The 24,889-nt window shown below is 38.1% G+C and overlaps 2 protein-coding genes and 3 non-coding genes across 6 annotated transcripts in view; all 5 read right to left on the bottom strand.

Annotated features, from left to right (window-relative positions):
• Positions 1–3,373, bottom strand: part of MSH4 (mutS homolog 4) — a 97,603-nt gene extending 94,230 nt beyond the window's left edge. Inside the window, exons 1-2 of the mRNA XM_027114100.1 lie at positions 3,073–3,373; positions 129–311 (exon numbers count right to left, since the gene is read on the bottom strand). Of these exons, the coding sequence (XP_026969901.1) occupies positions 129–311; positions 3,073–3,310 (421 nt within the window). The 5' untranslated portion in view covers positions 3,311–3,373. The remainder of the gene's footprint in view (positions 1–128; positions 312–3,072) is intronic.
• A 1,611-nt stretch (positions 3,374–4,984) lies between these two features.
• On the bottom strand, positions 4,985–12,899 carry RABGGTB (Rab geranylgeranyltransferase subunit beta). Of its 2 annotated transcripts, XM_027114098.1 has the most exons (9): positions 12,881–12,899; positions 11,720–11,827; positions 10,879–11,076; positions 9,637–9,742; positions 8,739–8,791; positions 8,550–8,660; positions 7,860–7,985; positions 5,989–6,138; positions 4,985–5,583 (listed from the first exon to the last, which is right to left on the bottom strand). In XM_027114098.1, exons 1-9 carry the CDS (start codon positions 12,881–12,883, stop codon positions 5,443–5,445), a joined length of 996 nt encoding a protein of 331 aa, XP_026969899.1. In that variant the 5' UTR covers positions 12,884–12,899; the 3' UTR covers positions 4,985–5,442. The 2 variants fall into 2 exon arrangements, with proteins under 2 accessions (XP_026969899.1, XP_026969900.1); XM_027114099.1 differs by lacking the exon at positions 10,879–11,076 and having other exon boundaries at positions 12,881–12,898.
• On the bottom strand, positions 10,663–10,734 carry LOC113624640 (small nucleolar RNA SNORD45). The gene has a single exon (XR_003434426.1). It is a non-coding gene; the product is annotated as a small nucleolar RNA SNORD45 (small nucleolar RNA).
• On the bottom strand, positions 11,361–11,443 carry LOC113624642 (small nucleolar RNA SNORD45). The gene has a single exon (XR_003434428.1). It is a non-coding gene; the product is annotated as a small nucleolar RNA SNORD45 (small nucleolar RNA).
• Positions 12,000–12,078, bottom strand: LOC113624641 (small nucleolar RNA SNORD45). The gene has a single exon (XR_003434427.1). It is a non-coding gene; the product is annotated as a small nucleolar RNA SNORD45 (small nucleolar RNA).
• Positions 12,900–24,889: the final 11,990 nt, after the last annotated feature.

Here is a 24,889-nt window from a genome sequence, read left to right as displayed (position 1 = left end):
AAACTGATGTATTTATCATTCAGTCTTCCATATTAGCTATAAGTAACTTCATATTAACTTAACTACCCTAATATATAATTTTTAAAAGTTTCAAAAGATCAATTAGGTCAATATTCCACTCACTTTACCTGAATATTCCATTTGCAGTGTCCAACTTTTATAACCTGGTCTCTGGGGATTTCCAGCAGATAATGGAGTTTTTAGTATTTGAGGATAATTACTATCTCGCGCAGAGGATGAGCTTGTACCGAGAGTAAAATGTGATGCAAGTGTGTTTTCTGCATAAGATCTTTTGTTTGTAAAGTATGAATCTAAATTCAAAAAAAATTAAATATCAGTTCTTAAAGATTCCAAATTATGCAATGTTGTACTAATTCTTATAATCTCTATAAAACTTCATCTGATAATGATTTTTTAGTGTAACAAATTATGACAAGTTTAACATTACTGATAAATAATCTTGTACTAAAGTATAATGAAAAGTGCTTGCTAATATGTCTTTTTCTTATACAAGTTGACTGAGACTATTCTTGCTAAAATCACAAACTACCTTCTAATCTTCAAATATACCAGATATATTTTCTTTGTATAGTAATTATAACACATCTTTTCCTCTGTTGACCTCTTCATTGAAACTGTCTCCTCCCAGGTAACTGGTGTAGTTTTAGGCTCACTTCGATTCAGTTCCTTGTTTAGTTACTTACCTGCTGATATAAGACATTACCTATTTTATAGGGTTGTCATAAAATATGAAGGAATGTACATAAGCAGCCTAGCATAGTGTCTTGGCACATAGGAGTTTTTTTTGTTTGTTTTTTACTTGAAGTATAGTTGATTTACAATGTTGTGGGCACACGCAGAAGTTCTTAAAAGTATATATTGGGTCTCTTTTCTCCTCTTCCCCTTGATTTCCATGACAACTCTCTATCTTGATTCTCCTTAAACCACTTCTTTTTAGTTTCCTTTGCCAGGTCCTTTTTCCCTCTGTCTGACTCTTGACTGTTGGCTTCCCAAGGTTCCATACTTTTTCACTTTCTCTCAAAATCAAAATTATACATTTTCTCTGGGCATCTCATCTGTTATTTTGGTTTCTATTAATATCATTTCCTGACAATTCTCAAACCTTCATATACAGCCCTAACTCCTCTCCAACACTATAAACCATGGGGTGGCAAACTCCCTCTGTAAAATTGGGACAAAAGAAAAATCTACCTTGCAGAATTATTGTTAGGATCAGAGATACAAAATGCCAAGTAAGAAGCTAGAACAGAGTAGTGCTCCTTAATTAGTGGATGTTATTACTGTTGAAAAAGCATTTCAGGAAGGGGGGATTATACTGACAACGTAAACATGTATGTTGCCTTGGAGGAACTGCAAGTAGGTCAGTTAGGTTAGAAAGTAGGGTAATTATTAAGAAATGGTAAGAGATAAGACTGCAAAAATTGAAAACAGATCCCAAATGGCCTTGGATGTCCTGATAAAGAATATGATTAAAAAAAAAAAAGTATGATTTTTTTAACTGCAAATACAGAGTCACGGACTGAAGTGCCAAGGGACATAAGATTTTCATTTTCCGGGACCTCCCTGGTGGTGCAGTGGTTAAGGATCCACCTGCCAAGGCAGGGGACACAGGTTCAAGCCCTGGTCCAGGAAGATCTCACATGCCGCGGAACAACTAAGCCCGTGTACCACAACTACTGAGCCTGTGCTCTAGAGCCCATGAGCCGCAACTACTGAGCCCGCGTACTGCAACTACTGAAGCTTGTATACCTAGAGCCTGTGCTCCACAAGAGAAGCCACTGCAATGAGAAGCCTGCACACCTCAACGAAGAGTAGCCCCTGCTCGCCACAACTAGAGAAAATCTGGCGCGCAGCAACGAAGACCCAATGCAGCCAAAAATAAATTAATTAATTTTAAAAAAGAGAGAATTAAAAAAAGATTTTCATTTTCGATATAACTCTAGCGACACTGTAAGTAAGCTTGAAAGAAAGAATACTTAGGAGTATGAGGCAATAAGTCCGACATAAAATCATGAGGGCCTGTAATGGCACAGAGATAGAAAAGTACATAATTATTTAAAAGATAAAGTTAGATAGAATTTAACTATTTGGATGTTATGAGTGAGGGAATACTCGAATTATTGGTCTCCTAGGTTTAAGATTTAGAAAACCCAATGACTGAGATAAGTAAGAGAAACAGGTTGAGGAGCTGCAGAGAGATGAATTAAATTAATCATATAATGAGTCTGAGGATTTCCACTGGTTCCTCACCAGAAACTTCAGAACAGTCTGAAATAGGAATCTGGAGCATAGATGAGATCTGGGCTGTGGTGATAGTCACATCCAGACAGAAGTGGCCTAGGAAAAAACCTCCAAGAACAAACCAATAATTCGGGAACTAACAAAGGTAAGCATAGTTCTCTGGAAGGCAGGAGAAAAACAGGGGAGTGGAATCAACGAAAGCAAATTAAGACGGTTTAAGAGAAGACCGGTCAAGAACATTAAACACAGTGGAAAGGTCACACAAGATGAACTGAAAAGTGACCACTGAATTTGGCATTTGTTACCTTATCATTGACTTGCAATGCTGTCTGGAAAAAAAGGTGATGGTTTTGCCACGGAGAGTGACTGAATATAAAATAAACGAGTTGAACTCTCCTTGAAAGACATTTTTCAGACTAAACATATCATTCACCTCAATTAGATAAAATGTTAAATCTGGTCTGTTTCACGGCATCCTAGAAGGACTTGGTGAGTTAAGCTCAGGAGCCGAGAAGTTCACCATTTCTATCACCAAACTCATGCACAAATTCAGGCATCTGTCATTAGGGGCAGAGAGCTGGGACATCACACCGGATGTTAATGCAACCCGCCTCAGAACCGAGCCACCCGCCATCACTGCCTAGTAATGAAACTAATTTGAAGAGTCCAGCCCTTTAGCCACTCAGAAACACTAAATTCCCGGAGCATCCCATTCTCATGTTCCAAACAAACCCCAACTGATAACTTCTCTGTGGCAACCACCAACCACAGCTCCCTGAGCCTCCGGGAATTCACACAACCGCTCCTTGCCTTGAGCTGGCCGCGCGCTGGGCGGGTGCCGAGGGAGGCTGCTGCTGCCGCTCCGGTCGCCCGCCGCTCCAGACGTGCCTGGAGGGGAGGACGAAGAGGCGGCCTGGGCTGAAGGACATCTCTGAGGAGTCTCCTGGAGTCCGAAATTGTAGCGGGGACCCTGGGACCGAGCCTCTACCGAGGAAGGGGAAACCGCAGGGACAGAAGGCGAAGTTGGTGGGATCTCAGGCCTCAGCATGCTCACAAGCCCTCTCAGAACACCGCTCCGCAGGGCCCAAAGGCATAAGCGACGCCGGGAAAAGCGCGAGTATGGTGCGCAGGCGCACGAAGCCGCATGGCGCAGGCGCAGAGCCCCTGCTGCAACCGCCCACCTTCCCCGCCCCTCCCCCCCATCCACACCGAGGAATGTACTTCCAGGCGTTCCGGTCCCGTCACCTCCCACAGGATTTGGTCGAGCTAAATGTAAGGTACGGACCTCCTCAGCTGAAAGGAATTCTGGGCCCATCAATCCAACTTGGCAGGCCCATTATTCGCACTGCACCTTATTTCCTTATCACAAGGTATTTGGGGCTAACATTCCACACATACCTCCAAATACACTAGTTTCTTTTTAATTACATAAACTGCCATCACTGTGCACGCAGTGCCTGTGATAGTGGAAACAAATTTAATGCTCACACAGTAGTACAAACCATTTAACATTGGTTTCCTGGCTAAAGAGCCACTAACCCCTTACAGCTTAAATATTCACAGGGCTGTTATCACTGCAAGATTGCCCTTCACCCAGTAAGCATATGGCTGTGTGCACAGTATAGGAGGAACCAGGTTAAGAAGAGTTATCTCTTGGACAGTTTCCTCTCTCTCAATTTCTAGTACTGGGTTTTCACACATAGGTATGAACTGGTTAAGAGCAGACTACAAAAACTCAAACTAGCTTTACAACAAATGACCTTTGGGAAATTTTGTGCCTGCTTACTTTTCTTGAATACACAGTAATACCAATTTCGTAGAGATGCCAGGATTGAAAACAGAATACTCTGGATACTATTAGAAGAAATGCATTACTCAATTCATGCAATTGTTAGTATGTCAATAAATCAGGTATTCATAGAACAGTTCATCCACATGCAATGACTGCAGTCCTCAAAACTCCAACTTCCAATGACAGCACTTAAATAAAATTATGTTCCATCCAATGACTTCCAAACCTTCAGAAACAAAATACTGGCAATGCAACTCAAACCCTTCAAATTAGTGAACTGTTAAAAAACAATGCTAGGGCTTCCCTGGTGGCACAGTGGTTGAGAGTCCGCCTGCCGATGCAGGGGACATGGGTTCGTGCCCCGGTCCACCGGGTCTGGGAGGATCCCACATGCCACGGAGTGACTAGGCTCGTGAGCCATGGCCGCTGAGTCTACATGTCCGGAGCCTGTGCTCCGCAACGGGAGAGGCCACAACAGTGAGAGGCCCGCGTACCGCAAAAAAAACCAAAAAACAATGCTAGACATTTCAATCTCACATTGGCCAAGTGTTGAGAATCATCACTATACACATGTAAGAAGATTCTCTAACTCTTACACGGGGTATTGCAAAGACACTTGAGCAAATTTCAACTTCCATCAAGAAAAATGTTCATTAAAATTCTTCATTTTCACCAAGAACATAAAACTCTTATAAGAGATTAGCTGTGGTCTCATCTTTCTGAAAATACAGGTAACAAAAAAATACTGTGGCAACTATCAACTTGTGTTTCCTTAATCCGCAGGGAAAAAAGCCAACAATCTCCCTTGGCATTCTGACATAAAATATTAGAAAGTGAGAATATAGTCCAGATTGCAATCCTATTCCAAGATGGTGAATTGTCACTTACTTAAATCACTTTGTAACCAGCTCAGTAACCACAAACATGAAATATTCCCAAATTTCAGCCATTTATTTTTTTTCATCTTTTAATTTCTATGGGGTTCATCAATTCTTCATCAGTTAACATTCTCATTGACAAAGACCAATTTATATTAACTATAGTTATATATAACATATCAAGGGAGTACATGGGAAAATCAGAACACAAGACTTCATCAGCTAGAGTTCAACTCAGGTTGCTGTTATGGAGACAAACAAGATAAATACATTGAAGCATAAACAAAATATTACGCTCCGAATAACAGCATTCCAGAAGAAAACGGAAAGCTGAAGGTACAATAAAGATCTCTAATTTACAGTATGTATAATTATATAATTTATTAAAATCAACACAATTCATGTACAAAATATTAACATGGCAGCCATTAAGTTTGTTAAGCACTTCAAATACTGTAATGTTAGGACAGTAAAACTACACTAAGCAACTTTTGCATCAAGGGATCTAATCTAGCTCACTAGTTCAGGCTGAACATTCACTCTCCGAAGTATTTCTTCAGGCATGCAAAAAACAGGGCTAACAGGTTTAATCTGTTCTTCTCCCAAAAGTGACAATCCAGCAATTCCAAATAGAGTATGAAAAGGATCTACCTATTAAAAAAATAAGAATTTATAGAGTATTACAAAATGAAAACTTCTAAAACCCTGCTTCTGAACAATGATTATACTGGAGCCTATTGTATTCCCTTTATTTGAACATATGCTTAAAGTTTTCTGAAATAATGATGGTTTCAAATTGTGTTTTTAAACATAGAACCTGGTCCACACACTCATTTCTTGGCAATAAGTGACCAGAAATTTCTGTAAACTTGTTTTAGATCTTTCATATATTCTTAAACGACAATTATTTAAAAAGCATCCCTTCAAAGCAACACTTGGAAATACCATCCTTTCCCCCCACCCCCCTATTCCTAATTCTGGAAACTTAGAACCCTTAAAACACAAAGCAACACTAAAAATTTTAACTGTTACATAAACAGTCACAAATATACTTGCCATATCTCCTGGCCTGTCCGCAAATCCTCCCGTTTCTTCATCTTGACATGCTAAAATGAAACTGCGCAGTTTCTCTCTGTCAATCCAGTGAAGCCTTCCAATTATCTTTAGGGAAGCCAACACCCACCAAGAATAGCACACATCTGGTAACTAGGAGGAAAAAGCCACAAGTTGCCTCAATTTTACTTTCTGGCCCAAATATTGGGGGTGGGAAGGGAATCAAGGGATATATTGACAATGCAGTGTTTGAAACACTGAAGTCCATAAACACAATTGCTTAGAATTAAAGATAATCACTGGAAAAGAGAAGACCAAACACTCCATTCCATAGAAGACCACGCTGAATGTTTCAGTTTCAGTACTCAGTGATAACCATCCATCTACCTTATCTTCTATTTGCAATGAATACCTAAATAAGCCCCTTAATCCAAGAATCTGGTGGTCAGGCTCGTGAGATCTATGGTACTATATGTTCCACTGCCTTAGGTACAGCATTTTCAGTAAGTGCTGTCCAAGCAGTACACAACCTGCTTAAAAAAAAAAAATCACCCTGGCTCCTCAAATCATGGTAACTTAAGAAATGCAGAAGTTCCCACCTCAGACCGAATTTCAACAAGATCCTTAGGTGATTCACAGGCACATTAAAAGCTGTCCTAGGGCTTCCCTGGTGGCCCAGTGGTTGAGTCCGCCTGCCGATGCAGGGGACTCGGGTTCGCACCCCGGTCCGGGAAGATCCCACATGCCGCGGAGCGGCTGGGCCCATGAGCCATGGCCACTGAGCCTGCGCGTCCGGAGCCTGTGCTCCGCAGCGGGAGAGGCCACAGCAGTGAGAGGCCCGTGAACGGCAAAAAAAAAAAAAAGCTGTTCTAGATTTTAAGTGCAATCCTCACCCCCAACCATCTTCTACTTATTGAAAAGCTGCCCAGGTTTTTCATTGGATCTTAACTAGAAACCACTTGTGGTTATTTTCCTACCCATTAACTTATTCAGAAATACTGAGCCAGCAAAATTAAACAAAAATACAACGACCCAGATAAAAGCATCACTATGCTCTATCATATTTTAGGTCACGGGCTCAGCAGGCTACAGCCACTGAGTCAAATCTAGACCACAGGAATAGCTTTTAGTATGTGTAAATGATTTTTTAAAATAATAGTTTTGCGATGGGAAAATTATGAAATTCATATGTGTAACAATAAAGATCTCTATAGGTCAAAGCTAAAAATATTTACTACCTGGTCGTTACAGACCCAATTCAGAGTGTGTGAGAGCTAAACAAATTGGGTTTTTCTTTAAAAATTAACAAAGATTTTAAATAAAAATGTTGTAATCCAATTTTTTTTTTTTTTTTTTTGCGGTACGCGGGCCTCACCGCTGTGGCCTCGCCCGTTGCGGAGCACAGGCTCCGGACGCGCAGGCTCAGCGGCCATGGCTCACGGGCCCAGCCGCTCCGCGGCATGTGGGATCCTCCCAGACCGGGGCACGAACCCACGTCCCCTGCATCGGCAGGCGGACTCCCAACCACTGCGCCACCAGGGAAGCCCATGTAATCCAATTTTTTAAAAAAAATCTTTCCTTTGGCAAATCCACTGTCCTTCCCCACCCCCCATTAAGTGGGCATGGAGATTTCTGTGCAAGATGCATGTGTTAATAGAAGCCTTTGACTCCCAGATATACATAATGCAAAGTAGTTAAGGTGAAAAGCTCATTATCAATTTACAAGAGCAATACCGAGATATATAAGACAAAAATTTAAGTCCTCAATCCAGGTTATAAAACTTAAAAAGTTAAGTTTTATATGCCACAACAGTGAGAGGTCCGCATACCGCCAAAAAAAAAAAAAAAAGTTAATCTTATGAAACGATAGATACCTTCTCTGGCCTTCCATTGAGTCCACCTGATGGAAGCTGTCGTTCACAAAGCCACCAACCAAGTAAATCAGAATTTACTCGATGCAACTGACTAGTAATAGCCAGGAATCCTGTGCAACAATAGATCTAAAATTACAGACATAAAGTACATGTGTATAATAGTTTTTCAACAGTAACATGGTGATAAAAACTACTTAAATCATTAAAGCTCCATTTTCTATCTAAAAATTTGCTGACAGTAAGAATTGCAAACAAGAACACAATTATTTGAACAAATCCAACACTACTAGGATGTAACTTTGCAATGCAAGACTACTGTCACAATTTCTTCATGGCTAAAAGCAAGCTTTATTTGACAACCATTTACATATACAACATCCTCTGGCACAAGCAAACAGGTCTTGGGGATAGGTAGGGAATGTTTTCACCTGGTTAAAAACTAATTGAAAATCAAAATATATTTTTGGTAATTACAAAACTACTTACGTTTACCTGGGTCAGAGGATTTCACCAACAGGGGACTGCATACAAAGTACACTACTGTAAAAACGCCTTCCTTAATCAGCAATTAATTCTTATATAACATCCCACATTATATTACATTCAGTCAAATTAACTTGTTATTTTCCCAATTACACGGGTTATCCCTTCAAAACTGACACTACATTTTAATCTAGATTGATAAATTACCTGCCCAGCATGGGATTCAGAACCTGGCCTGCAACCAAATCCACCATCAAAGTTCATACATGATAGAACAAATTCGATTGCCTTTTCCACATTAATAGCATCCAGCTTCCCCTGTAAACAAAATATACCTATTAAATTCCAGAATAATCATGGAAGCTTAATCATTCCAATACAACATTTAAAACTTACCAATAGAGCCAAAGTTGCCACCGCACAAAAAGAGAATCTTGTGTCGATTTCTCCTAAAAATAAAGGGATCAAGCCAAAACATTTTGTTATCAGAGGCTTCTGATCATATTATGTAGTAAAAGTTAATTAAAAACAACCTCTGTACAACTACCATGGTTAAATTTCCAAGAGTTCAGGCTTAACATGTAAGTACATGTTAGTCACCAGGAGGAAAGCTAAATCTTTAAAAAGTGATCCATAATCACTTACTTTATTTCGAAGGAAACTAAGAACTAGAAAACTGCTTTGTGAAAAATATAAGCAAATAAATTGCTTTCAAAGCCCCAGAAAGGTAACAGAAAGAAAAAGACTAGTCAATTTCTCAGAATGATAATAAACTTACCCTATTATATAAAAGTAGATTTTCACATCCCATGAAGCAGCTGGTCTCTCCTGCCTGCACTGTATTCAGCCCTAAAGCAGAGATTATCTACATTTATCAAGTCAAATACTATTCCCTCCCTCCACTCAAATATTCAGTAAGTTTGTAAAGTTTTTTGAATATTTTCCCCTTGCCAGAAAGTTTTTAAAAAACTTTACAAAGCCACCAAATATTGGGGAAAAAAGTTTCACCTACCTTATCTTTTAGACTGGCCCCCTCTGTTCCAGTACTCCTGTATGCTGATATAACTAGCACAGTGCATGCTGGAACTTCCAGCAGACCATTAACTCCAGTTAGACCAGCTGCTTAGTGGGACCTGAAAAGATGAAAAACTTAAAAATCTCCTGGTAAGTTATTAGCAAAGCCCCCAATTCGCTGAACTTTAAAATTTGCAACTCAGCTTATCACTACAATAAATACCAAAGCAGAACATTTTTGGATTGGTATTTTGGGTGCCATGGATTAAAGGGACATTACCCCAAATATCTCCAGCGAAAGAACCATCTTCTTTCTGTAGACTCTGAACATATTCCACAACTTTATTTACATCAATAACATTAATACTATCATAGAGGGTAAGAATCTGTAACAAAAACAAACCATGGTAAGTAAATACCTCTTCAACACTGGTAAGGTTGTCCTAACAATGTTCTTCCTCAACTACCTTTTAAGTTGTCAAGCAAGCATGTCCTTTTGTTTATGTACATTGTGAACTTTTCTCAAATGTGCACTTCTACTATGTATTCAAATTATAGATATTACCAACAAACACAAACCTTTAACCACAAAGCATTATTTTTCCATTTATTAATTGTTAACTTAGCACTCTAAGACTCATATATACTAAACTTACATAGACTTTAAACCCTTATTTGTGGATTTTCACTAATATCAAAATCAAAGCTAACTCCAAGGAGGGAATTCCCTGACGGTCCAGTGGTTAGGACTTGGCGCTTTCACTGCCACGGGCCTGGGTTCAATCCCTGGTCAGGGAACTAAGATACCGCAAGCGCAGTTCGTCCAAAAATGTAAAAATAAATAAAAATTTAAAAACTCCACGGAAAACAGCAGAGTTGTGAAATGACAGAGTATAAACAGGGAACCACAAGCAGCTTAGTATTTCCAGATATTAGATGAAAAGCGAGATGAGACAAAAGGGAGGAAATGGCCAGGCCATGGAGAGAAGCAAATGCCATGCAGAAGTTTGACCAATACAAGAAACAGATGAAGGAGGCTTCTACACATGTGGTAAACAGGCTGTGAGCAGTTTATGTAATCCATTATGCTATTTGCTGTTCTCTGAATAACGTTCCACATGACATTTCTATTATCAGACAAGACTTATGTAACGTAATCTATTTGGATAGGTCATGCTGTCTAATAAATAAAAGATTTCAGTGGCTTAACTTCAAAGGATTTTTCTTGCTCAAAACAAACAAACCTAACTCCACTGAGTGATTTTCAAATATTTACATATACTGAAGATAAACATAATTACCATCCAAGGTCTCAGTGTAATTTTAGAATTTACATCAACTTTGGATTCAGCTAATACATGCCATCACATCATTGACCTTGTACAACATATATTTCATTTGAAAAGGTAACTTTTTAACATAGATACTGATTTTGTCACGTCCCTGATACCTAGTTTCAATTTCCCCACTCTCACGGAAGAGAATACATCACCAAGACTGCTGAATTTTTATTAGTATTTACCTGGACAGCACTAAGAGTGTACAAAAGATGAGGATCATGTCCAATACTAGCACTTATTCCACCACACTCGTGTTGACAAGACTTAATAAATGTCAGAATCTCTTCTCTATTCATGCGATGTAGCTGTCCCATGAGATCCATTACAGTCAGACCCCAATAGATGCCACTCATTCTCAAATATTCAGACATACAGTATTCCTAAAATACAGAATTACTTTAATGCGTCAGTTTGAATTGATGCCAGGTTAAAGATACTGAACACATGACGCTAAATAGTCATGGTGTTACATGGCCCTAACTCCATAGCTACAAGGTTATGGGAATTCATCAATACTAGATTATTTCCCAACATGGTAAATTTCAGCTCTTTGTATCCTACAGGGGAAAATATTTACTTCCAATTAAGTTGTTCATTTAATTTTTTCTAAGATTTTCCCACAGAGAAAAACTGGGAACACCATTCTTCAAGGTTAAACTTTTTCAAGGTCTCAGCGTAATTCTAGAGCTTAAGTGTTATCCCACATCACCGTAAACTCAGGTAATACATGCCAACACATCATTGACCTTGAAAGCATTACCTCAACTACAGAAGTAAATCTATTCCATGCCTCAAAATTCTTACAAATCTGGGCAGGAAGGGAAATCTACTTTGTCTGCCAAAGCCTCTAAGTAAGTGTTGGTAAGGACCATGGTTAATTCCATTGCCCCTCAACCACACATACCAGTCCTTGTCACACAGGAGTTGGATACCATTTTTAAGAAACATGGGCCATACTAACCTGCTTATGCAGAATGGCCAACACCTTTAAAAATAAACTTTTCAACATAAAAGTATACATACGTAATCATCTTTCTTTGAGCCATAGGATGCTATATAATCTGCATGCTTCTCCACTAATAGGGTGTCGGGTGCGTCTGACTTGATAATAACATCCTTCTGCGGTGTGCCCTTTCACACAAAAAGTGATTTCATAAATTTTTTATCTTTTAACGTTTGACCCCGGAGCATATATTCAATACACATTTGAATTCTGATTTCACCTTGCCATATAAAAACTTTCAATTTTAAAAGTATCTGACTAAAAAATAACTAAAGCCCTCATAAAGATGCAGGTATTTTTCAGGTCTCAGCGTAATTCTAGAGCTAAAGCAGTAATAATCAACTTTAGATTCAGAATACATGCCAGCTCATCATCGACCCAAAAAATCACCTCCGTCTTCATCACTCTTTGCTTATCTTTCACTTAAACAGTTAAGTAAAATAAACATACACTATCAAACTTTACGAATTTAAGACAACGTATGGCTTACATGTGGCAAAAAGTTGAAGCATTAAAATAAAAATCTTGCTAGCCCATAATTTTCAGTTAAGTTCTTTAATGAGATTTTATTAATCCTAGAAACTCAGGTTTCAAAGCACCTTCCACGTTCCCCGAAAGTTATTTATCAAGCAAGCAGTCCCTTTAGCCTAATCTTCTCCAGCTTTAGTCTTAGTTTCTACAAGCCCCCAGGTGATGAGGATGCTGCTCTAGTTCTTATTTTAAGTAGGTCACGATCACTACCAAAAGGAACAAAGCAGTTAATTTCCTTCACATCCCATTAATATTTACTAGATCAAGACCATACTATTAATAATTATAAAGATTCTGAACCATATATTCATGGCCAAATGGAAGGAAATATATATGTACATGTATATATAGAAGGAAAAGAGAACTAGCCGGCTTTTTGAGAGATTAAGTAACCGGGTCGTTGAACCCTGAGGCCCGCCGGGTAGGAGGAAGTCTGGCCGCATGTGCAGCCGCGAGATCTGCAGAAAACGCTAAGTAATACTTCACCCTGTCTCTGACTCCTCAAAAAACCTTCCAAGGCCTGTGTCTTAACTCAACCATTCTCTAATACCTAGAAAACAACCCACTGGTGCCTGATCTGCTTAAACATTAGCCTACCCAGTCTCCTCCCGACTCATCTACACAGCAACCCAAAACACTACCACACTCACCATGTCTGAGACCGAAAAGAGAACTAGGCTCGTCGCTGGGCGGATTTAGGCGGCAAGCGCCTGCGCAGAGGCGTCCTTCAGGCCCCACCCCCACCCCCGCGCCGACATAGCTGACCACACTCCCGCCTGAAGGAAGGAGCAGTGCCATGGCTGCCCTAGGACCCCACCGACTGCTCATAGCTGTCTTCGCTGCCTGCGCCTAAAGTCTCTGGCGCGAATTTTCTCGTCTCGTAAGGTCCGCGGTTTTGTCTACAAGGGTTTTAAGTAATGTGTAAATACCTGAATAACCTTTTTTTTTAAATGTATTTATTTATTTATTTATGGCCGTGTTGGGTCTTCGTTTCTGTGCAAGGGCTTTCTCTAGTTGTCGCAAGCGGGGGTCACTCTTCATCGCGGTGCGCGGGTCTCTCACTATCGCGGCCTCTGTTGTTGCGGAGCACAGACTCCAGACGCGCAGGCTCAGTAATTGTCGCTCACGGGCCCAGTTGCTCCGCGGCATGTGGGATCTTCCTAGACCAGGGCTCGAACCCGTGTCCCTTGTATTGGCAGGCAGATTCTCAACCACCGCGCCACCAGGGAAGCCCCTGAATAACTTCTAAGAAATCGTTTATTCTTGAGACTCTTTGAACTTCGAAGATCTGAAATGGCTGGTAATTAATAGAGTTGCACGTAGTTAAGTGTTCAATAAATGTTTTTGAGTGAATGTTAATGAAGTGTTCACATTCCCCTCCTGTTTGCCTTGGCCATTACGACCGACTCCCTCACCTACTCCCCCCACTTCTTTAGGAAGTACTAATATCTGAAATATTTGGAACTGAATTTTCAACAAAGAAACACCAATGTGCCTTTTATGAGCTTTCCACAGAAATCGGATTTACTAGGTGTGTTAACACAGCTGTTTTCAATTGTGCTTTCTTTAGGACTGTCATACTTAAGCATTTTTGAGCACCCATTAGAAAATAATGGCACCACACATCCTTGGATTCCGTAACGATTTGGAGAAGGGTTCCTGACACAGTGACTTATGTGGGTTATCAGTAATTGAGAGAATGTTGGATCTACTGTGATGATAGATTTCATTATTTCGCCCTGTAGTTCTGTTGATATTCGCATTTCTAGCTTGAGGCCACTTTATTAAATGCATATAAGTTTAGAATTATCTATTTCTGCTGAGTTGAGCCTTTTATCATTACGTGATGATTGTCTCTAGCCCTAATAATTTTTATTTTAAAAAGTCTGCCTTGTTAAATAGTGTTGATGAAAAATTAATCCGTTGCTGCCAGAAAGAAATGGAAATTTTTATCCGAGCCAAATTTGAGGATTATAACCTGGGAAGAGCATCTCAGAAAGCTCTGAGGACTGTTCCGCGGGTTACAAGTGAAGGTACAGTTATATGTTTTTTGAGACAAGGGGCTGTACATCAAATGACATATTATTGACAGTTTACATAATCCAGATATAAGTGTCATTGTGGTAGGTCGTGTGACCCCTTACAAGATCAGGAAAGAATGTTATCTTTTAAGGAGCTGTCTTGTTGATGCTGGGAGAATGTTGCTCTTTATGGTTGAGCAGGTATTCCTGCTGATGGGGGAGGTTTGGTTGATGCATAATGCAGATACATAATGCACAGTGCGGGCACAGCGGAGGCCAAAGGACAGAGAAGAATATCTTTATGTTTAAAATTTTCTTGTCTTGCCTTAAAATATGAATTTTATTTCACAATAGTAATGTAATTTCCCAGCTTTCTTTTGCCTCTAAATCAGATGGGAGAGGAGTGTTGTAGAGTGAGAAAAACCAAGGCAGAGAGAGAGAGAGAGAGAGGTCATGTCTCCTGGGAAAAGTAATACTCAAAATAAGAATAAGACAAGCATCCGATCCAAAATATAACATTCAGGTCGAGGCAATAACTGCTGAAGTAATGAAAAGTAAGCCTCTCTTCCTACTTTATTAATTCATTCATCAGATATGTATTGGATGCCTATAATGTGCCAAATATTATTTATTCTAGGTTTTGGGGGTACGATGGTGAGCAAAATGGAAATATTTATAGGGAGTATCTGTTCTAGCAATTCTTGTAATCACATTCAGCAATTCTATTTCTAGCTATTTATCCTACAAATATACTCCCTTGGCTATGAAGTGACATGTGCCAGAATATTCATAGCAGCGGTCTTCATAATAGCAAAAAATAACAAACATTTTAACCTTGAAAAGGTGAAATAGGGTTTCCCTGGTGGCACAGTGGTTGAGAGTCCGCCTGCCGATGCAGGGGACACGAGTTCGTGCCCCGGTCCGGGAAGATCCCACATGCCACGGAGCGGCTAGGCCCGTGAGCCATGGCCGCTGAGCCTGCGCGTCCGGAGCCTGTGCTCTGCAATGGGAGAGGCCGCAACAGTGAGAGGCCCGCGTACCGCAAAAAAAAAAAAAGGTGAAATAAACTATGGTGTATTCATTATGCAGCCATTAAAAAGAATGAGGAAACTCTGCAAACATTGTGTGGAAAGATTTACAAAATATGTTAAGTGAAAACAAAAACAGAATGTACCAAACGATGTACCGATGTGCCATATGCTACTACTATTTGTGTGGGAAACAAAGGGAAAAAAATATATGGATATATTTGGGAATGCACAGAACCAAAGCAGTTACCTACTGGAGGAGAAATGGGTGGCTGTGGACAGGATTTAAGGAAAGCTTCTCACTGAGTACTCTGATACTTTTGAAACTTGGTATGTTTTACCTCTTCAAAAAAATAAAAATATCTCCCCTCCAAAGAAAAGTAGCTACATACATATATATATATATATATAAAACAAGTTCATCTCTGCCTCTAGACCTCCAGTGTCCAATATAGCCACATGGAGCACTTGAAATGTGACCACTCTGATTTGAGATGTGTTGTAAGTATAAAATACACACCCCATTTCAAAGACTTAGTAAGAAAAATAGAAATATCTCATTAATAATTTAAAAGTATTGATTGCTGAAATATTTTGGATATATTGGGTTAAAGTATTTTCTTAAACTTAATTTCATCTGTTACTTTTTACTTTTTTAATGTGACTATTAGAAAATTTTAAATTACACATGTAGATCACCTTATGTTTCCACTGGACAATGCTGCTGTAGCCTATAAGCTTTATAAGAGCTGTAGTGTCTGCTTTGTTCACCATTTCATATATTACACATATCATTTTGTAAATAAAAGGATTCCTCTTTACCTACAGTTTTGTTCAAAGACCATATTGTGACTGACTACAACTATGAACATAGTTTCATTAACATTCAATATCTAAACTGTTTCTACTCTGGTTTAACATCTTTATTATGTCACGGAATAGCATTTCCAGGGGACAACAGTATCATATTTTACCTAAGATGCCACTAACTATAAGACACATCCCAATTGCAAAAACATCAAAGGTAGAAAAAAATAGCCAATGGCTATTAACATAAAACTTACCCAGATTTCTGAGATGTTAAATAAGAAGAAATATGCATTTTGGAATCAATGAAACATAGTTACTGAGTCATTTTTTTAAATGAAGTGTATCTTATTTACAATGTTTCAAATTTACAGCAAAGTGTTTCAGTTTTATATATATATATTATTTTTCAGATTCTTTTCAATTATAGGTGATTACAAGATATTGAGTATAGTTCCCTATGCTATAAAGTAGGTCCTTTTTGTTTACCTATTTCATATATAGTAGTGTGTATTTGTTAATGCTGAACTCCTAATTTATCTCCACCCCCCTCCCCCTGCTATAACCTTTGGTAACCATAAGTTTGTTTTCTATGTCTAATTCTGTTTTGTAAATAAGTTCATTTGTATCATCTTTTTAGATTCCACATATAAGTGATATCATATGATATTTGTCTTTGACTCACTTCACTTAATACGATAATCTCTAGGTCCATCCATGTTGCTGCAAATAGCATTATTTCAGTCTTTTATATGGCTGAGTAATATTCCAGTGTGTGTGTGTGTGTACACACACACACACACACATATACATTTTCTTGATCCATTCGTCTGTCAATAGACATTTAGGTTGCTTCCACGTCTTCACTATGAGTCATTTATTTCTGAAATAGCAAATGTAGAAGCAGAATATTACATGCTCCATGCTGCATATTACACTTGTAAAATTATATTATAACCTTCTATATATTTTAGGACATCCCTGATTTTTTTTATTCCTCCATTTTTGGATTCACTTCAAGCAAATGAAATCTTGTCTAAAGTCTTAGAATTGCAGGCCTTCTTAACTAACTAGTTCCAATAATAAAAGGAACTCTGATAGGAAAGATTCAGGTATATAAGGACTAGAATTCTGGAGCGATTTAAGAGAAACTTTCTAAACAAAGTTGTAGATAAAAAACATTTTAAAATGTAAAATCCTGTCCAAGGGACCTCCCTGGTGGTCCAATGGCTAAGACTCCATGCTCCCAGTGCAGGGGACCCGGGTTCGATCCCTGATCAGGGAACTAGATCCCTCATGCCACACCTAAAAGATCCCGCATGTGGCAACAAAGATCCCGCGTGCCACGTCTAATACCCCGTGCAGCCATGTAAATAAATATTTAAAACAAATAAATAAATAAAATGTAAAATCCTGTCCTTTAATTATGAACTATAAAAAAGAGCTTAAAGCTTTAAAAAAAAAAGATACATTGAGACATCTAGGTTATAAGATTTAAATTGGTTGCTAGAAATTGGTTTTAATATATTATTGGTTCCCTCCTTTTATAATGAGTTAAATAAAACTTTCGACATGTATTCACTTTATATTTATATGCGTCATGATTTTACCATTTTGAAAATTATACATTTCCTTAGATACCCAAGTACACTCAACAGATAGAGCTAAGTAAACTGCATTGCTTGAGAATGGCACCTCAAGATCTACCCAAGCCAAGGCAGGTCTTTTCTTGGCTCTCACAGCCACTCCACAGCCTTAACTTTTTTGGACTCTATTTATGTAGGTTTTGCCCTCCTTACTGATTTTTTTTTTTTTCACCTCCTTACTGATTTTGTGTCTTGTTATTGTTTCTGCTTCAGGCACAGTTCATAATTTAATCTCATTGGTGGCAATGATTAAGACTATGTTTTTATGACCCATTTGGTGATCTCTGTCTGCTATAGAAGTCTATTTCTCTCATGGGTGAGAAATGACAGAGAATCTGGTTTATTCACTCTTGTCTATGTGTGAGAGCTCTAATCAGTTAAGAATTTAAAGCCCACTGAAAAGAAAAACAGCTTTGAGATCTGGACTGTTGAGTTTATTTTTGGCCTGTGACTGAAGTTGTTGTAGATCTGAAACTTTTAAGTTCTCAGTGTGTCTGTTTGTCTAAAATTGAGGAAGGCTTTGCCCTCTTATTGCACATCTATGAAATACTTTCCCACTTCTGAGCAGTGTAAACTAATAAATCAGATTATGCTTCATATTAAGGAACTCTGTTCTGATTAGTTTATAGAGATAAATAGGCACTTATATAAATGGGTTAGTCCCCAAATTAACAGAAAAATTATAAAAATTAACTTCTAATACTTTGAATGAGCTAGACTTTAAAGGAAAACAGTCATTCTGATAAAAACTACTAGCTCAAAAAACATTTTTAAAAATTCAAGTTCACATAGTAAGATGAATCTGTGGACAAATTAGAGAGGTTTGTAATTTGGGTTAAAGAGAAAAACAGCTATGTGTCTTTTTCTCTAATTATCAGTATAATACAAGTATAGTACTATATGTTTAAGTGCAGTTTATTTTTAAATGAAGAGACTAATTAGTCTGGATTTCCTAAACTTTTTATAATGATTTATTGGTCAAATTAGCTAACCTAACACCTAAATGAAGTTTAAGATTTTTGAAAATGTAATTTTGGGTTCCACCATATTGAATCATAAGTCTAACAAAATTTGTTTATTCCAACAGTAATTATGTTTTGAATTATGTCAGATTATAGATAATTTCCATGATCTTTAGGAAATGTAAAACCTTGGACTGATATTGAATTAATTAATGAATAATCAAATATGCCTGGATTGTTTCTTGGATAGAATATTAAATCATTGATTATTGAACATAATTTTAAGCTTATATACTTTTGTTTCTTACTTTGATATGCTATGGAATAAGTTACATGTGGGTCAAGTTAATAAATATGTTTCTTTTTGCCACTTCAAGGTGTAAAGGGATATGCATAGATATATAAAGTTGTGTTAATATTCATGAACTTTGCTAAAATGTTCGTGTGTGAAAAACAGTTCCAATGACCTGCTTCCCAGCTTTCTCTGAAGTAGAAGTTAGTTTCTACAATTAAGTCATAATAATAAGGATTATTATATCACTAGAGTTGGACCAGTAGTGATAGAGAAATACAACTATGTATGTGTTTTTATTTTTCAAGAGAAAATGAGTAGTTTCGTTCCAAGTATCAGTTTTTTCTAGAATATGAAAAAGCATTGTGAAGGACAAAACTTTAGGAAAGTGAATTTTATTTGCCTTGGTGTGTAATACCTGAATCTGAAAAAACCACTGGAAGGTACTAAAATTTTGGCAAAGTTCACTCAGTTTTATGGGGCTTGCTTACTTGGTTTACTGATTGACCCCTTCACCAAAGGTAAAAGGTTACTCTTTACCGTCTGCCTACATACCAGAGATTTTGTCTGACAGAATAAATTTTCTGTGTTCTATGTGTTGAAATTTTAATACCCTTAATTATTTTAAAAAAAGGAACAAAGTTTCCTCATTTGAGAAACAAAGTTCTGTATAATCATGTTATATTTTTCTGTGTTTATTTTTATTTATTGTCCCTTTAATTAAATAGGTAAACAAGTGTTCTTTCTCAGGTACCTATAATCCTATCTTAATCAAGTGATCAGATCATCTGACATCTCTTGATTTTGCCTTCTCAAGGTTAAATCTTGAATTCAGAAAAATAAAAATTTCACGATATATTTTACATCTAAATGTATCTTTGAAATTTCCTGGAGGAGAGGGATTGGGAGGCTGGAAAATAAAAAATCTATTCTTTCACCTCATAAAAAGAAAGGTATTAGAAATAATTAAGTTTATTTCATGTGCCCCATATTTCTTATTTACCAACACTACTGTGGGAGCTTTATAGAAAAATTTGGTAAATATTTCAGATCGACTCAGCCTTCCATAGCTTAAATTTGTATAGGTAAAATGTTATTAATATAAATATGTCCAAAATTGTATACTTTATGAGAAGGCCCTGGAGATTTGTCAATTCTCTTTGTTTCCCTCAGGGGAAATAATGGTTAAATTCTTATGAAATAATTATGCACTATGCTGTAATAGAGATTTGAACTCACTTCCATTCTGATATTATTTCAGTCTTGGTCATTACAATGGACTGAATGTTTCTGTCCCCCCACAAATTCATATGTTGAAATCCGAATCCCCAGTGTGATGGTATTAGTAAGTGGGGCCTTTAGGAGGTAATTAGGTCATAAGGGTACAGTCCTCATGAATGGGATTATTTCCCTTATAAAAGGGACCCCAGAGAGCTCTCACCCTATTTCTGCCACGTTAGTGTAAAAGAAGTTAGAAGTCTGCAACACAGAAGAGGGCAGCCATCTTGATCTTAGACTTCCTAGCCTCTAGAATCGTGAGAAATACATTGTTGTTTAAACCACTCAGTCTATGGTGTCAACTGAAAAAAAATGTACAACAGAAAAACTGCGAGTTGTGTTTATTCAGTGTCTCACTGAGGACTATAGCCCAGGAGACAGACTCTCAAATAGCTCTGAGAAACTGTTCTGAAGAGGTAACGGGGGAGGTCAGTATACATGTGATTGTGGTGAAGAGGGTATGTGCAACCCAGCACACATCTCTGTAGAAGGTTGCTGCTAGACATGAAGAACAGATATCTTAATTAATGGTTTTAGTGCTTTTCTAAGTATGGGAAGATGCAAGAATCCAGGTTCACAAAAAATTTCTCCTGAAAATACCTATTTTTCCTGAAGGTCTGTTCTGTCAGTTTTCCCAGAGCATAGAATGCCTCATTCTGCCCTGAATTCCTTTCAGGCTGTGTTGAAGGTCAGTGACTGCAGGGGCTAATAGCTTAATTCTTAACAGAACTGGATGGTAAGTAACATTCTTTAGTTGGCAATGGTATTGTTGTAGCAGCCTGAACTAAAACGGTTATCTACAGATAGTTTCTGTTTTACTCTGATGCTAGCTTGAGGGCTCTGCCTATAGATCTACAGGCCAAAGTTTGTGCATTCAGGAACAGACAGTCTCAGAGCCTCATGGGAAGAATCAGGTGCTTTGAACTGTCAATAGAGACGTCAAAGAATAGTTTTGTGGGTACACATTTCCAAACTGACATAGCTTAGACACATTTCACACCATACCAGTGGACTGAGTCAGGATTTCTAGAACTCTTTTGTCTAGAAGCAGACAGTTCTTTTATTTTTTTTTAATCAAATTTGGTTCAACTATTATCTTATTTATTTACTTTTAAATTTATTTAAATTTATTTTTTTTTGGCTTTGTTGGGTCTTTGTTGCTGTGCATGGGCTTTCTCTAGTTGCGGCCAGGGGGGGCTACTGTTCGTTGCAGTGCACGGGCTTCTCACTGCGGTGGCTTCTCTTGTTGCGGAGCACAGGCTCTAGGCGCGTGGGCTTCAGTAGTTGTGGCATGCTGGCTCTAGAGCACAGGCTCAGTAGTTGTGGTGCATGGGCTTAGTTGCTCCATGGCAGGTGGGATCTTCCCAGACCAGGGCTTGAAACTGTGTCCCTTGCATTGGCAGGCAGATTCTTAACCACTAGAAGCACACAGCGTCTTGAACGTAGTTTACTGATCCAAGATCCAACAGAGCAATTACAGAGAACTGAAGGGACCAATGAGGGAAATTTAATCATGGTTACTTGTTTGGAATATTGTTTATGCAGTTGTTATGTTCTATATTTATGGATATGTAAGGAAGCCCTTTTTAATTCTTAGGCTATCTCTAGTCTTCAATTTAGTAGATTCTGCTTTTGTAAACTGGAATTTTAAAATGGTATCTGATTCTGTATCCCCAGAATTTAGAAACATTTACTGAGTCTCCTTACATTTCATGGCAATATCAAAAGGAATCTTTACTCGTGTTTACCAGGACATAATTGAACAAATTGATTGTGTAACCAAAGCCATACCTGGAGTGTCATAATTGAGACCAATTCACATTTACTCATGTATGACAAACCCATTATTAAAAAAACAAGTTGACTTTATATGTAGAGTCAGTGCCTACAAAGCTGCCCCAGTAAAACTGGAATGGTACCTGGCTTACAAGGTTCCAGTCTTACAGATGGTAAGGAAGGTCCCTTCTATAGTAAATTTTAGAGATGCTGAGGAAGAAATTTACCTAAAGTCTTAGGTACTACTGGAGAAATCTGGTAGAGAGTTTCTTGAGCTTGGTTCCAGAGGCTTTTAAAAGTCCAATTTCAGTGTCCTTATGAAAACTTTCATACAGAGGTTAATCCTGCAGCTTTAATAATTGTTCAGTATTGCACATCTCTGGATTTGCAAAGTAAATCTGAGGAGGCCTACATAGTTAACACCCTTACTGTACAAAGGTAATCAGGCCAAACCTAATGAAACCTGTCTTTTTGTATCAAGAGTAATCTTGGCAGATTATTTATGCTCACATGAAAAGAGACTGTCAAAACACATTGTCAAAGACTTGGAAATGTATAAAAGAAATTACTGAGTGTCCTTTTAGTGGACTGCTAGGTATTATCTGATGGATCCTCTGAAGAGGTATATACCTGTGATTGTCTATTGGCTGGCTAAACTGTTTTACAACTCTGTTAAAAGTTAAATTATAGAAAATGGAGAGTAATGAAAATGAGCCATGAACTACAAGTGGTTTCTCCTGTATAGAAAAGATGACCCCCGGGAATTCCCAGGCTGTCCAGTGGTTAAGACTCTGTACTCCCAATGCAGAGGGCATGGGTTCGGTCCCTGGTCAGGGAAATAAGATCCTGCAAGCCGCACAGTGTGGCCTAAAAAAAAAAGAGAAGATGACCCCCTCTTTAGGTTTTTTGCCCTACCAGTTTTACATCTATTAGCAAATTCTTTTAAGCGTTTCTAACTGCCGATATGTCTGTTCTTCAAATTCTCCCTTATACTAGTTTTAACATCTTGTTAGTTCTCTCATTCATTCATTAGTTATATGAAACCTTTAAAAAAAAAAAAAAAACCTGTTGCCTATAGAGTTCAATCTTCAATCTCCAAAGAACTTTTGTATTATCTGGTTACAGGGTATATATTCAAATCAATGGGTGTCATTCTAGAAGCCATGTAAACAGCTTTTTTTTTTTTTTTAATTCAGAGGAGTCTTGGAATAAACTCTTCTCCCTACATGCAAATTGATGACTCTGGTAGATTCCTTAAACATTCAATAAACTTGCCATAAACATACCAGATCTTTTATAAAATTATGTCTTTTCCAGGAACCATCAAGTCACAGATGTAGGCAACTAACAATCATGTTTGTAGTCTGACTCTACCTATCTTCCTGGCTGTAATGGCCCTTGCCAGTCAGCTTTTATAAGTGGCGGGAAATGTAATATATTAGGTCTTATTCTATCACGGGATCAAAGAAGCAGAGGAAGAAGCTAGGCTATAGAACAAGAAAGAATGAAACATGACAGGGAAAATAGATAGAAAGGTACTATTTCATGGGTTCCTAAAGACTATTTGGGTTCTAGATCCTTCCTAAAACTGACTGTTCCAGCCTTCAGATCCATGAGGCATTTCAATATACTTAAAATATATTTGTCCATATTTTGCTTAAGTAGCTTAAGTTCATTTGTTACTTGTGACTAAAAGCTCTTGATAGTTATATAATTGTTTAATACTTATCAAAGGTACTTTAATATTCTTATTATGTGGCTTTGGAATACAGTTACATGTCTAGAAGCTTTATATTTACAATATGTAGGTGAATTTTTGAACTTGTGTAAATTCAAATTTGCATTTGGAATGTATATATTCCATTTAACTTGTAATTTCTATGTAATATCCAATTTATTTAGAAATCTCCTACCAATCTTGAGCTGTACCATTAAAACAGTTTCATAATTGAGCATGAAAAAGCCATTTAAACTTTCTTGGTAAAAGATTAGATTTTTATTTTCATAATTTAGTGAGGTGTAAGAGGAAATGGATTTGGTTTTTGTCCCCAGTCCCTGGGTGAGCCTGTAAGTGTAAGTGGGGTCTGGCTGCTCGCCCCTCAAAAGCTAATAAAGAGGCAAGGTTGGTGGAAAAGAAAGTTTGCTTTATTTTGGATGCCAGCAATGGGGGGCGGGGGCAGGGGAGGAAGGGCAGATGCCTGTCCAAAGGCTGGCTCCCCCTGCAGCCTGACAGTCAGGAGGCAAGAGCTTTTATACAGAGGGAGGGGGCTACATGCAGAAATGGCATAGTCAGCTCTGACAGTCATCTTGAAATTGGTCATGTAGTGGTCTGACCAGTGTCATCCTGATTGTTTTAAGTACAGTTAATCTTCAGTTCCAGGGTCAGTTTGTTCCCATTTCCTTGAGGCCAGTTCTCAGAATTGTAGCAGCTTATGTCATGGCTACAGTCTGGTCATCATGTAGTTAACTTCTTCCACCTGGTGGGGCTTTCAGTGTCTGTAAGACAGCTCACACGATATGGCTCAGAATATTATCTATAGCCCTTGAGGAGGAGCTAAAGGTCCTTGACTTTGCTTACTGACTAAACTGTTATTGTTTTGTCCTGTTTGACTTTTCTTTGCTTCTGTATTTTCTCACTTCTCTGATTAAACTTATTCTTTGGCTAAAGTTTTTCCACAGACAAAAGGCAGGTGAAGGACATGGGGTTGGGGAAGAAGGATCATAGGGTCCTGCTCCGTTTCAAGCTCATCCAGTCCTTGGAATTTCCTGAGCAACAGGAGTATCTTTTATTATTTTTAAAAAATAAATTTTAGGGACTTCCCTGGTGGCGCAGTGGTTAAGAATCCACC

The sequence above is a fragment of the Aethalodelphis obliquidens genome, unplaced genomic scaffold, assembly GCF_003676395.1.
Source record: "Aethalodelphis obliquidens isolate GAN/ISIS:26980383/991018 unplaced genomic scaffold, ASM367639v1 scaffold13, whole genome shotgun sequence".
NCBI classification, from domain to species: domain Eukaryota; kingdom Metazoa; phylum Chordata; class Mammalia; order Artiodactyla; family Delphinidae; genus Aethalodelphis; species Aethalodelphis obliquidens.
Note: the sequence above shows the minus strand (reverse complement) of the source record. Positions and strands in the feature narration are given on the sequence as shown.